General features: G+C 40.1%; 1 protein-coding gene across 1 annotated transcript in view; it reads left to right on the top strand.

Annotated features, from left to right (window-relative positions):
- ezrb (ezrin b) overlaps positions 1–14697 on the top strand; it is a 39015-nt gene that overhangs the window by 13167 nt on the left and 11151 nt on the right. The window contains exons 4-8 of the mRNA XM_078275227.1: positions 4550–4645; positions 7275–7549; positions 8480–8563; positions 8656–8802; positions 14249–14345. Of these exons, the coding sequence (XP_078131353.1) occupies positions 4550–4645; positions 7275–7549; positions 8480–8563; positions 8656–8802; positions 14249–14345 (699 nt within the window). The remainder of the gene's footprint in view (positions 1–4549; positions 4646–7274; positions 7550–8479; positions 8564–8655; positions 8803–14248; positions 14346–14697) is intronic.

Below are 14697 nucleotides of genomic sequence, written 5' to 3'. Positions count from 1 at the left end.
TGTTCAGACCCAATCTTAAAATGCTTTCTTCTGTGATAATGCAGTGTCAAAAGGCTTTCAATTTCAGTTTCGGAACACAGGGTTGATGTTAGACAGATGAAAACGTAGGAGCATTTTAAAAAGTTCAACGATGTCTTAAACTGAATCCAAGTCTGAATAATCTGGTTGACGGGTGCCACTGCCAGGAGCAAAATATGAAACTAGTTCACTTATGCACCCAACCCACATGTCAAAGCCACATTCAAAAATTGCTGAAAAGCTGTTCCAAGTCAAAAGAGGGAACATATTGCATGATGGCTATTATTCTGTGCTGTAGTATTGCAGCAGAACTATTCTCAGATATTCAACTCTTTGTAACATTCCCTTTACTGTTCACTCACAATTAATGTGTGGTCTGACAGCAATAGACCCATTTCCTTTAGGGCCAGTACCCACTGCCCCGTCACCACCATGAAACAACCTTTTTCATCTTTGTGCTGGTCCCTGTTTGGGGCCCGACTGGGTGAACCCCTCCCTTCTCCTTCTCAGTTGCTGGAGAACTCCACGGTATTCAGCCCAGAGGATGTAGTGAGCAAAGCTGTTGCAGCCCAGTGGCATTCCTCTCTCTCACCACAGGGCCCAAGCTCCCATAAACCAGGCGAAGAAACTTTCACTCTCAGATCGCTGTGAGATGAGGCTGCAGACTCAAGTCATGCTAACCATTTCTATGTGGCACTGCAACTTTTGTTCCTTCAAACTAAAATGAGTCTGAAGTGGGTGGTGACACTGTTCTTAAGAGTTTGTTAAAAGGTTTAACTACCGGTACTTTGACCTGACTGCAAATGTTTCACTGAGTTCCTGGTTTTTTAATCATTGCCAGTTTACTTGTGCTTCTGCTTAAGATCTTGCAAAAGGAGATTTTATACATATCTATATTCTCTAGATTATATATCTAGATTTTTTCCCCAAGGCTGGATACAATTGCAAAGACAATTTATAGTTTTGCAGGGTAAAAAAGCATTTAATTCAGTTTCCTCATCAAAAAAGACATTAGAAGGTATTACAAAGTCTTGCATTTGATTGACAAAAGTCTTAAAAATGTTTTCCTTTCGCTTGCTGTAGACAGTAATGTTAGTCATGAAAAAAAATTTGTATGTGGTTAGTGGCTGTCAGGAGACGTTATAGACCAATGAACTAAAAGTAGGATTGTTGAATTGTGCGTGCAGGAGGCTGTTTTTGTGGAGTTTCAGTCACCACCATTAAACACTGTACTCTACTGCTAGCTACAGTTACTAGGAAGCTCATCGACTCAGAATGGGCGAGTGTCGATTATAACAAAAACTTTAATTAACTTAAATGAATTAATCATTTTCAATTGGTTAATGCATTCATCCATTCCTGCTGTTTGTCCGGTTCAAGTTGTAATGTAAAGTAAATGTAATTATTTTTTATCATTAAGAGTTATTGTTATGTACTGGTGGGAAGTGCTGAAAAAATGTGACAATATAATAATAAATAATAGGCTTTATTGTCCCTACTGATTTACCATCATACATTCATACCATATCACTGTGAAACAGGTATTAAATTGCATTCTGTGTGGTGTTAAAACGGGAAAAAAAAGTCTTACATTTGACTTTGTGAACCCTGTAGAAACCCTAGGTTTTCAGTGGAGTGTTCTGTTTTCATTACTCTGACTTCGAACGAATATCTGAGGTGTTAGGAGCTCTCGGCGTACATTGGAGCGACCTAACAACCCAATAAAGTTGAGGCAGCCTGCCAAAGCAACCTGCTGCCATGTCAGTTTACTGAATCTGAATCCCCAGATTCAGATTTAATCCTCCTCTAATGAACTGTATTATTTTCAGTAACCGTTGCCAGCAGGTGCTGATAACATGTACAACATGTTATTAAAGTTATATAATAATAATACATAATAATATTATATAATAAGTTATACGATAATATAGTTTATCTATTTATCAAGTAAAGTACAACGTTTTTAAAGATTCAAATGATTACCTCCTTGTTAATGCCAAGGTTGTACCAAGCCTCTCTACAGTAGCTCATCCCCTGAGAAAATCATTTAGGTTCATTTAGGTATCCGAACGGTGGCCCACTCTGTTTCTCTTCCTCTTACTCTGTAGACCCCAAAGCAAAACCAGCATGAAAGGGCTGATTGTTTTCTGAGGCCTTATGAGTTTCATTTCAGGTGAGATGCAGCCTCTCTCATTTCAGGCCCCCTTGTAGTGCTTGTTGTTGTTGTTGTTGTTGTTGCTGCACTAAATACAATCTGAAAAAGCTCCCTGAATCAAAGCCATCCATTTTTACTCCCACAGGTCAGACTGCCCTGTATTTTGTGTTGTCCATTAAAAGGGAGGAGCTTGGCCGGAGTGCCAACGTGTTGATTCAAACTTCACACAGGCAATTTAACACCTCACCTGGTGACTGGGTGGGGAATTTGGCAGTGATTCCATTCCAAAAGGGCCCGGCACAGACATTGCCCCACTTAACAGCATACACACAAAAACATGAATACCTACACAGTGCTGTTGGAAAATGTCTCTGCCTCTCTGAAGACCATAAAGAGCCTCTGGTCATTGAGGTTTTTCCTCGAAGCACAGTGGAAAATGGTAACTCCTCCTGCAGCACAAGTGATTATTCCAGATCTATAACTGGTTTTTCACTTTATGCCTCAGCTGCACAGTCAGAAATGGGTGGAAAAAAATCTTCAAATTGCTGATCTAAAAAACTCTTTTAAGCATTTCCAGTGCGATTGAAATTAAAACTGGCTCATAATCTGCCTTTTGGATGTTAATAATGAGGAGTTTTAGCTGTTGCAGTTTTGCCAATAAGTAACAGCAGACTCCCCCCGTCTCGCTCCAGCCTTCTCAGTCTGTTCCTTGAGTCAGAGACAGGATGCTGGTAATGCAGTTATACAGTATCACTTCTCACTGGTCACACAATGGGACCACTTTGTTAGAGACCAGGCCTCGTCGTGCTCTTGTGTGCCGTGGCATATTGCAACAGACAGAGAGAAGTTTTACTTCAAGTAGAGAAAACACTCTTAATTTAGTAAAAAGTGTAAAAACTTACCATTACTAGGTATTACCCAAATGAAACGCGCAAATTCTGGGCTTTTGGTCAAACAAAACAAGCAATTTGGAAATGACACTTTGGGATTTAGAAAAACATTTCTCACCCTTTTTTCTGACATTTTACAGACCAAATGTTTAATAGATGAATCAAGAAAATAATCGACCGATTGATTGATAATGTAATAATTTGTTAGTTGCAGCCTTAGTGCCAATTTGAAGACTACTCTTAAAAAAAAAAAAAGATCAATACTACAAGGTTTGCCACTTTGCTTCAGACAATAAACATTCAGTGTTTTTGAGTGTACTTTTACTTGCCCTGACAGTAGTTGACTGTTTGTATCACTACTGTAGCCAATACCATACTCAGGCCTGGGAATGTGTAATACTATGAGGGTGATTCACCAGATTAACCTACCTAAGTATGTCACCTTAAGGTTAGATTCTTGAGGCCTTGCCAGTGTCTGTAAAGCCTTCAAAGTCCTTTTCACAACTCCTTGTTCTGCTGGAAGAAAACCATCAGTGATTCATTCACGTTTATTGGCAAAAGGACTTCATTTATTATTGAAGTGTGATCTCTTTGTGTTGGCGACTACGGTTGCATCGTGATCTCATAGTCCATTTTCCTGGACGAGCTGGTTGTGAATTCTTAGAGTAGAGTAAGACTGTGTTAAGTCTGGTCAAATTAGGTGAAATACCTGCATCTCCTTTCTTAGTTGATATTGTATCACGCATGTGTCTGCCATGACAAATTGGAACTATTTTCCCATTACAAGGTTCCTGCCTTTTAATCTATGAAGATGTTCCTGGAAGATAATATTATCTGGTGTATGTTGATTGATTTTTGTATCTAGGTGATGTGGAAAACTGACGCTAAGGCTTTTTTTTTTTTTTTTTCCAGTGTGTGTTTTCGAGCTGAAACTATAGGTTGATTGACAGAAAAAAAATTAGCAACTATTTTGATAATTGAGCGGAGTTGTTCCGATACCAAAAACCCTCAGATACCTTTTCACTTATGAAACTCTAGATGTATGACTGTATTAGTTTGTTTCACAAAAGGTTTAACTGGAGCCAGACCATACAACAATGATAGCAATCATATCACATCCATACAGGGTTAGTAGTATACATCTGTTAAAAAATAATAGTAACGCACTGGTATGGGATCTGCACTCAGTATCGGTTGATACTGAAGTTCAGGTATCGGAATCGGTATCGGGAAGAAAAAAATTGTATCGGATCGTCTCTATAATTGTGTAATCTTGTCATTTATCAAGCAGAAATTGTGAAAAAAATGCTTCAGTTTCTCAGGTTGCTTCTCAAATGTGAGGATTTACTGATATTCTTTGTCATATATCAAACTGATCACCTTTAGGGTTTTGGACTTTTGTTGAGATAAAACAAGACATTTAAAGCTTTTGTACATGTCATAGACCAAACGACTAATAGATTGCTTATTGTTTTTCTCTGTGCAGGTGGTGAAAACCATTGGCTTACGTGAGGTCTGGTACTTCGGACTTCAGTATATGGATGGCAAAGGTTACTACACTTGGCTAAAACTGGACAAAAAGGTAAGATCCATCTTGAAAAATTTTTGTTTGATGTTGTCTCATAATAATCTTCCTATATTTTAAATGCTCAAATTATTAAGAATAATAGATCTTTTGGATTGGGGGAAAAAACAATGGAGTGTGTGTGTCAATAGTTCATCATTTAGTCATGAATCATAATTGTAAATACTGTAAGTTATATTGTTAATTAGACAACACAGGGCTATTTATACTGTCATGCTTGTTATTTCATAATATAAGTAGTATAAGTTAGCATATCATGGTACCTGCTACCTACTGTACATGGTCATTTCACCCAGTGTCTCTTCCTTTTCCTGTGGAGTCAAATATATAAACAATAGAGAAAGGATGCATTCTTTCTCTGAGCTCCAGTGTTTGCTTTTTAGTCAATCAGTAGCCACCGTAATACAGTATGTATATATTCACATGCTGTTTTGTGGTTCTACTTTCGACATGGCAGATCATTTTTGCCAGTTTCTGTCTGCCGGGTGGTCGGAGCACCACATGTAATCAGCTGGAGGTGGATTATTTGACAAGAGAATGAACTCTTTGTGAACCAGAACTGCTTTGGTTCTTCTCTGTTGTCCTTGAGTAAACACAAGTTACTGTACCTTTACTAACTGTTACTCCTAAAGCTGCTCATAATCAAACTGGTGTAATCAGTTATGCAAAAAGCAAATCAACCAGAGGAATGAAGTCATGTTTACAAATAAATAGAATTCCAGATGTTTAAGATTGTTTTGGTATTACAGTTTCTGAATGATCTACCAACCCCAGCAGCCTTTTAGACCAGTTCTGAATTAATCATTCAACGTCTGTTTACAGGTCTTAGAAAGTACTACTTCATACATAAATCATTTTTTATAAAACCTTTTGTGGCTCCAGAGAGAGCTGCACGAAATCAGATAAACTAAAATAATTACTAAAGTAATGTCACTCAAGTCAACGTCTGTTGGGTCTGAAGACTATAAGTTTGAAGAAGACGTTTAGAGTTAGTGGAGAAAGAAGTGAGCTCAACAGACCAGCCCGGTCCTCATCTTTGCTAGATGCTAGCAGCTTGAGGCTACATTTGTAGCTATCACACCTGAGTCTCTGACAAAAATGTCTGCAGTCAAGTTGCATTGTGGATGCCCCCTACTTATGTCTAAGAAAAGCTGAGCCCCCCCCCCAAAACCAAAGTTGAGGTAACTCTTGAGATAGAGAGTTGAGGTAACTCTTTTGATACAGAGGAGTTATCAGCACTTTTACATTTCTCCGCTATGTTTCATTCATAAAATAGTGATGCCGTGGCGGCAGGAAAAACGGCAGCTGACCTGATGACAGCACGGGTCCCAGGTTAAGAGGTCCTGGAGGTTTGGCTTACTAAGTAGCATGCCTACAATTTTAAGCGAGAACAAAAATATATAGTTTTTATACAGACTTTTGTATACATTGTATATTCTAGTGTATTATTATAATTTGTTTAACACGTACAAACATTTTTTTTTACCTCAACCTCAAACCAGATAAAGACTTGCGCACCCCCTGTGATCTTTGCCCTTTCCCCTGAGGGGTCACCGGACCCCAGGTTGGGAACCACTGCATTAGACTCTACTGGCTCTTGTGCTTAGTAGTGCAGCATTAACTACATACTGTAAAAAATATAGTGAATAGATTAAGAAACAAATGTAGGAAACCATGCTAATCTGTCTAGCCAAACTGCGAAAGCAAATTTGCACTTTGCATTTGCAAGGGTCACTGAGAGAGAAAGGGATATGCTTGCCTCAGTCAGCAGCAGTAAACTGTACACTGTGTGCTGACGCTGCGCTGCAGCTGATCAGCACAATACCTCGCTCAAACTGGAATATTCGCAGCCCCATTCTCTCCATCAAAACCGTTTGGTTCCTGTTTTGAAATTAGAGGAAGAGGCACATTGTGTAAACACGTACTGTAGTTGAGAGTTATTAAAGTGTATTTCCCCTAAATAAGGATGGTAGATCCCATGTTAGTGAGGGCAGGGCTGCCATATAACTGCGGAACTGTAAGCCATTTCCTAATGTATTAAATATTGACACAGAGTATTTATTTATGTTGCTGAATTTGATTCTTTTTTTAGCAAATAACAGTTTACAGGTTTGAAAGAGTCATGATTTATACTTGTTTTATAAGAGTAAAATGATAAACCATCATGATTCCCAGATGATCATATCCTGGCTCTCAAATTTAAGAAAAACAATATCTTGACAGATACCGTACAACTGATAATACTCAGTTTAGTACAATCCAGCTTTTCCAGATGATTGAAATTCTACAAAAAGTGCAAAAATACACTTTTGTTTTCTTGCCAAGCGAGAGATGAGAAGATGACTCTGTCAAGTCTATTTGGTAAATATAATGCTGGACATAGCAGCTGGTTAGCTTAGCATAAAGAGTTGATACAGGGGGAAGCAGCTAGCCTGGCTCTGTCCAACAGGGGCTGCTGCCAAGCAACCAGCGGAACCACCAGGAAAGTCACTGCTAAAGACAAACAAATAGTCTGGCAAAAAAAACCTCCGTGAGATGGCGAATTGCTATTTTTACTCTACGTTTTTTGTATTTCTTTTATACTGTATGTTCCTTAACAACAGTATGGCGTGTAATTCCTCTACAGGTGTCGTCCCAGGACGTGAAGAAGGAAAACCCGCTGCAGTTCAGGTTTCGGGCCAAGTTCTTCCCGGAGGATGTGTCTGAGGAGCTGATCCAGGACATCACCCAGAAGCTTTTCTTTCTGCAGGTGAAGGAGGGCATCCTGAGCGACGAGGTTTACTGTCCACCCGAGACAGCCGTGCTGCTTGCCTCCTACTCTGTTCAGGCCAAGTTTGGAGACTACAACAAAGAAGTCCACCAGCCTGGATACCTGCTGTCTGAACGCCTACTGCCAAACAGGTGAGATATGCCAGTAGAATCAAAAAGAGCAGCGAATCAAGCTCTCTTATATTAATACCTAGATCAAAAGGCAAGATGTTACGAAGTAATACCTGCCACAAGAGGAAGATCAAAGCTTTAATACATCATTAGTCATGACACAGACCACAAAGCAGAGTCAAGTGCACCATGAACAGTGGGCCAAGACAGTGGCTGCATTCTCGTGGTATTTTCATGGTTGAAGCAGGTAATGATTTTGGTGGGTGACTGGTGACAAGCATGTAAAATCGTATGGGCTCCTGTCATCATCTGTAGAAGTTAGGAACATGCAATGATTTTGATGTGTGAAAAACAGGAGCTCAAATATGCTGTCAAGTACATAATGATGTTTCTTTTTAATTCCCCTGTCTGGACATATTGAAAGCCTGGAGGTCATTGTGTTTAGCCATGTGAATTTGTGTCTTTCCTATGTATCCTGAGGTTGTCACAATGGCATTGCTGTTGACCAGCCTGGATACCTGCTGGGTGGCAGTAGAAGATATCGATGAAACAACTACAATGTTTTGAGTCCAAGGCAGATAAAAGTGGATTATTTTTCAGGCTTATATGGGTGTCTGATGGTGCACAGAAAGCACCAATTTTGCCTTGAAGTAGCAGTGCGCTGCTGGAATGCCAGCAGCACACACCCTATTATGCCTTTCCTCTCAATCTGGCGCACAGCAAGTCACAGTGAGAGCAAAGTTAGCAGTACCAACCTAATGCAGACAAGTAAAAACACACACACACTAAGTCGGACTTTGCACAGTGCAAAGCTTGCATGACAAAAGAGCCCACAATGTTATTTATCAAACCAAATATATCAGATTGTCTTGCCTGTTAGTGATCTCTGTGTGGAGATGTAGCTGATCTTTTAATGTAGCTGATCTTTGTTGCTTTCTTTTCTCTTTCTAGAGTCATGGAGCAGCACAAGTTATCCAGAGAGCAGTGGGAGGAGAGGATTCAGGTGTGGCATGAGGAGCACCGTGGAATGTTAAAGTGAGTGTGTGTTTTCATATAATCTCACTCATTGAGTTATTAAGAATAGATTTAAATAATAACTTAATGTTGTCCTCTGTCCATTCTTGCAGGGAGGATGCTATGCTGGAGTACCTGAAGATCGCCCAGGACCTGGAAATGTACGGAGTCAACTACTTTGACATCAAGAACAAGAAGGGAACAGAGCTGTGGCTGGGAGTGGACGCACTGGGACTCAACATTTATGAGAAGGATGACAAGTAAGCACTGTATTTTTCAACCAGCCTGCTGTTAGTGTCTGTTCTGTCTGTTTCTGCCTGCTGCTACACTAGCTGCAGCCCTGTGAAACCGAGCTAAACTGGCTGGGCCAGGTCCATGTCTGTACTTAATCACTGTTCCTGTTTTTCTGCAGACAGTATGGCAGGAATAATAATGAAGGCAAAGTGAATACAGACTTTGGGATGAGTATCTCAAACTCAGCAGTTTGGTTTTATGTCTCTTTATTATATTAAATCAGCTTTTTTGGGAGTCACATTTGCAGATTTGTGCTGAAGTGATCTATTTTTTAGATGTTATGGCTTTGTGGCATATAATTGTGCATGCATCAGTCTCTATAAGATAAATGACGTCTTTTGTTCTCTACTTATGTAGAGGTACAATTACTACTCTACGGCCTGCTGAATTACAAAAACAACCGACTGAAGCACACCGTACACGTTTGTTTGGCATTTACAGTGGGGCAAAAAAGTATTTAGTCAGCCACCAATTGTGCAAGTTCTCCCACTTAAAAAGATGAGAGAGGCCTGTAATTTTCATCATAGGTACACTTCAACTATGAGAGACAAAATGAGAAAAGAAATCCAGAAAATCACATTGTAGGATTTTTAATGAATTCATTTGCAAATTATGGTGGAAAATAAGTATTTGGTCAATAACAAAAGTTCATCTCAATACTTTGTTATATACCCTTTGTTGGCAATGACAGAGGTCAAATGTTTTCTGTAAGTCTTCACAAGGTTTTCACACACTGTTGCTGGTATTTTGGCCCATTCCTCCATGCAGATCTCCTCTAGAGCAGTGATGTTTTGGGGCTGTCGCTGGGCAACACGGACTTTCAACTCCCTCCAGATTTTCTATGGGGTTGAGATCTGGAGACTGGCTAGGCCACTCCAGGACCTTGAAATGCTTCTTACGAAGCCACTCCTTCGTTGCCCGGGCGGTGTGTTTGGGATCATTGTCATGCTGAAAGACCCAGCCACGTTTCATCTTCAATGCCCTTGCTGATGGAAGGAGGTTTTCACTCAAAATCTCACAATACATGGCCCCATTCATTCTTTTCTTTACACGGATCAGTCGTCCTGGTCCCTTTGCAGAAAAACAGCCCCAAAGCATGATGTTTCCACCCCCATTCTTCACAGTAGGTATGGTGTTCTTTGGATGCAACTCAGCATTCTTTCCCCTCCAAACACGACGAGTTGAGTTTTTACCAAAAAGTTCTATTTTGGTTTCATCTGACCATATGACATTCTCCCAATCCTCTTCTGGATCATCCAAATGCTTTCTAGCAAACTCCAGATGAGCCTGGACATGTACTGGCTTAAGCAGGGGGACACGTCTGGCACTGCAGGATTTGAGTCCCTGGCGGTGTAGTGTGTTACTGATGGTAGTCTTTGTTACTTTGGTCCCAGCTCTCTGCAGGTCATTCACTAGGTCCCCCCGTGTGGTTCTGGGATTTTTGCTCTCCGTTCTTGTGATCATTTTGACCCCACGAGATCAAGGGACATTATTAGTGGTCTTGTATGTCTTCCATTTTTTTTATAATTGCTCCCACAGTTGATCTGGTTCTAGTGTCCTTTGACAGCTCTTTGGTCTTGGCCATAGTGGAGTGTGACTGTTTGAGGTTGTGGACAGGTGTTTTTTATACTGATAACAAGTTCAAACAGGTGCCATTAATACAGGTAACGAGTGGAGGACAGAGGAGCCTCTTAAAGAAGAAGTTACAGGTCTGTGAGAGCCCGAAATCTTGCTTGTTTGTAGGTGACCAAATACTTATTTTTCCAAGGAATTTGCAAATAAATTCATTAAAAATCCTACAATGTGATTTTCTGGATTTCTTTTCTTAATTTGTCTCTCATAGTTGAAGTGTACCTATGATGAAAATTACAGGCCTCTCTCATCTTTTTAAGTGGGAGAACTTGCACAATTGGTGGCTGACTAAATACTTTTTTGCCCCACTGTATACTAAAGATGATTCACATAAAATCCCTGCTATACATTTGCAGACCTTATTTGTTCATTTTTGCCTTGGGAGCAGTTTTATTTTCCCCTCACTTAATGCTGGCTCTAACCTCAGACTTCCAGGTCCATGTCTGTAGTTATTCACTACACAGTTCTCCTTTTCACCCACAGACAGTATGATAGGAAAAAGTAAATTGCTCTTTTGTATTAGTTTGTTTCAGTTATTCTTCGTTTGGCATTGTGCTTCAAAAGAAACTTACTTTTTTGGGACATGTGGAAGGGTGTTACCAGAATCCAGCCTGGTTTTGGTTGTGATTGTCACTTTGTTTATAGGGCAGTTTGGGAGGTAATCACCCTCTATTTGGTGAAATGACTTGTGAGATCTCCTGTGGCTGGTTCCTTGTCTGTGGGGTTACTGGAGTGAAGTGTATTAAAGGAGCACTTCATCCATGGTGCCTTTCAGCCACTGACCCTGCGCTGGAAATCTTTCCAGTCACACTCTGCTCTGACTATGTTTTGTTCTTCACTTCCAAATTGTAGCTCTTCCCATATTGAACTGGTTGCACTATGTGAGAGCCTTAATGCCAGCGTCTATTGAAATCACTGTGGTCTACTTTGTCTGAATAGAGAAAGTTGGGGACGGGGTAATGACAGAGTTTAGCACATCAGGCCTCTAATTACTTTACCGGTTAAGTCTTTGTCTTATGTCAGCTCAAGGAGTCTAAATGATTCAATTACTGTAACTGCAATTGTGTTAAAGTTCATTCAGTCGCTCATTTAGCCTTATTGTTTCTTAACTGTGGTACAAAACCTCCAACAAGAGCGAGAAGCATATTGTTTAAGAACATGCCAGGTCCTTGTGTCCTTGTGAGTCTGTCTCTTTATGTGATCCCTGGGATCAGCAAAGAAATGCCTCTCCTCCACGGTGCCCTCTGCTGTTACCATGGCTACGCCGACTGGTTTTTCAAGCTGTGCAGCACTTAAGAATGTGAGGCTAACCTACAACACTGTCTCTCCAATGAGGGCATTTGGCCCACAATGCAGCAGTGCAGCTAAGGCTTCGCTGAGGCACAGTCTGGGGCTGGTTTAACTCCTTAGGCTCTCCTGTTCCGCTAACCAGAGCACTGCTCATTTTATAGGGCTGAGTTTTAGAAGTTCTCTTGATCCAGGGTTTCGTCTTAGCAACATTCGACTCAAACACCCAGTAAAACCAGTCAGAAATCGGATTCGCTTATTCTCAAATATGTTTTATTCGTGTTTCTTTGACACACTGGCTACTATCGGCATCTGCAACTATTTTGATTATCAATTAATCGTCATTTTTTTCTAGCAAAAATGGCAAACATACATAGGTTTCAGCTTCTCAAAAGTGAGGTTTGGCAGCTTTTATTGTCTTGTGTGATAGTTAGCTGAATAGATTTGGATTTTTCACACACTTTGGGTTTTAGGACATTTTTTCAGACATTTTCCACATTTTTTTACATTTAATAGTCCAACCAATTAATGGATTAATTGAGAAAATAATCAGTATATTAATCGATATTGGAAATAATTGTTAGTTTTACTTTTTGTAATTATAATTCAAAAAGTTCAATCTACCCAGACTTAAACAGTACCTGCACCAGAAAAATACATTTTATTACTCGTGTTTTTTGACGTACTTGTTCCACAAGCCATTGCTGTCAAATAGTAATATTCCCATCAGGTTTATTCTCAGACACTACACATTATACATGCCACAGAAGGTCAGAGACTTACCAATGAAATCCAGCTACATTTTCACCAACCACAGTGTGGTTCCTTTTCTAAATCACTGCAAGCAGGCAGCAAGATTTTATAAACCGCATCACCACAACAATATTTTCTACAAACATGAATCCATTGATAAAGCACGGCTTCATAAACTGCGAGACTCTGACAGAAATATTCAATCATTGAGATGACTTCTACATTGTTTTCTCAATTCCACAGGCATGTGTCAGGGTCAGTAATTGGGTGAAATTCCAGTTTAGGCAGTACAGTTTCACAGCAGAGTTTCGCTGCGAGGTGGATGGCTGCCTTTCTAGATTACAACACTATCGGCTTGTCAATGTTTACAGTGCTACTTTGTATTGTGCTGAATGAGATTGGCATCCGTTCCGTTTGTCTGGCACAATTGAACGGCAAGCCACACCCCAGATTCATACCTCATACTCTAACAGTGGATACAGAAATCCAGCCTTTATTCCAACACAACAGTATGTAGCAGTGGATTGATCGAAATGAATGACTTGTCTGAAATCGTTTTGTGTTTGAATATGTCTCACACAAAGTACACAAACTATTAAACACTATAAACTATATACTTAATTTGCTGTCATATATGACTGAAACCAGATATTAAGCATTTTTGGCTTTAAAAATAACAGTCCAGAGAGAGAAAGCCAAATCATCAATCAGTTTCTTTACATCAGAAATATACTGTATAAGAGTAAGATATAGTCTAACATTTGCAGTATTTCTCAGGCAAAAAAATAATCCCAAGCTTTATGTCTTTTAAGTCCACGTATAATTTTGTCCTGTTTTAGAATCAACACCAATAACTATAATTTCAGTTTTGTCCTCATTTAATTTCAAATAGTCATTGCACATGCAAACGCTAATATTTTTAGGGCACTGTTAAACTGTTGGGATCATCGGGTACTAGCAATATGTACAGTTGTGAGTGGTCCACATAGCAATGAACATTTACATGGTGCCATTGCAAATAATGTCAGGGTTACCGGTATTTTCCACCAAGTGCGTCTGCGCTGCGTTCTGGAGGCGCCGCAGGCCCCGCGAGCAATCGCAGCCATTCAAGTCAATGCTTGATATTCCACCAGATGCATCACGGCGCATCCCAGAAGCGTGCGTGAAGTGGCTCTCCGCTCCGCTCCTCTAAAGATACGCGCCAGGTCTATTTTTCCGCGGGCCGTTCAGACAGCCAGGCCGGAAGTGAAACGGTGAGAGAATCCAGTCAGTTTAGCAAAACACATCCCCCAATATCGTATACGTCTCCTCTACAACACCACGGACGACGAGAGATTCATCTTGGAGGTGGAAAAACATAATGCCACATCACAGATTCTTTTTATCAGGACAACACCAGAAAAGAGAAGGCATGGAGATTAACTGTAGGAGTGCTTGGAGTGAAAGGTAGATACGAGTTTATTAAACACGTGATTGTTCTGTAAAGTACTTGTAGAAACAATCAAATCTGCAAGACGCTCCGCTTCTGAGATGCTTCCGGTGTGGTATAGCGCGTGGCGGAACAAAACCGGAACGCAGCCGGATCCCAGCACAGTGGAAAATGGCTGTTTTATAATGTGCATTCTTAAATTTATATTTTTTTTGGTCAAATAGATAAGTTGTGCCAGTTAACATTGTGGTCCACATACATCAGTTTAGTATCACAGTATAACGTTCGTGTTCATATGGTCACTTCCTCAGATTGACCCCAAAGATTGGCTTTCCCTGGAGTGAGATCAGAAACATTTCCTTCAACGACAAGAAATTCATCATCAAGCCCATCGACAAAAAATCTCCGGTGAGTAATACTTCAGCAGCATCAGCCAGCGTTTAGGTTTACTCACGCAGACATTTCTAAACCCTGAAATACTTCTCTTAAAAGTCTCTCTTTTCCAGTTTAAGAGTTCTTGTTTCTCTTTAGATACAATTAAGCTTTCAAAACCTATTATTAAGTTTCAGTGTGCATCTATACCTGGGCTCTCTGCTTTCGTTTTTCCTGTGGCATCATGTTTCTCTGTAGTGAAGAGAAAAAGCATTAGACATGTCCTCAGTCTGATATAGAATACAGAATAGCCAGGGCCACTTTCCAGGCAATGCTATTAGTGATGGCCCCAAACTCTTAAAAGTGTTCTATACTGTACCTTATCTGT

This window comes from Sander vitreus, chromosome 18, assembly GCF_031162955.1.
Source record: "Sander vitreus isolate 19-12246 chromosome 18, sanVit1, whole genome shotgun sequence".
NCBI lineage: Eukaryota > Metazoa > Chordata > Actinopteri > Perciformes > Percidae > Sander > Sander vitreus.
Note: the sequence above shows the minus strand (reverse complement) of the source record. Positions and strands in the feature narration are given on the sequence as shown.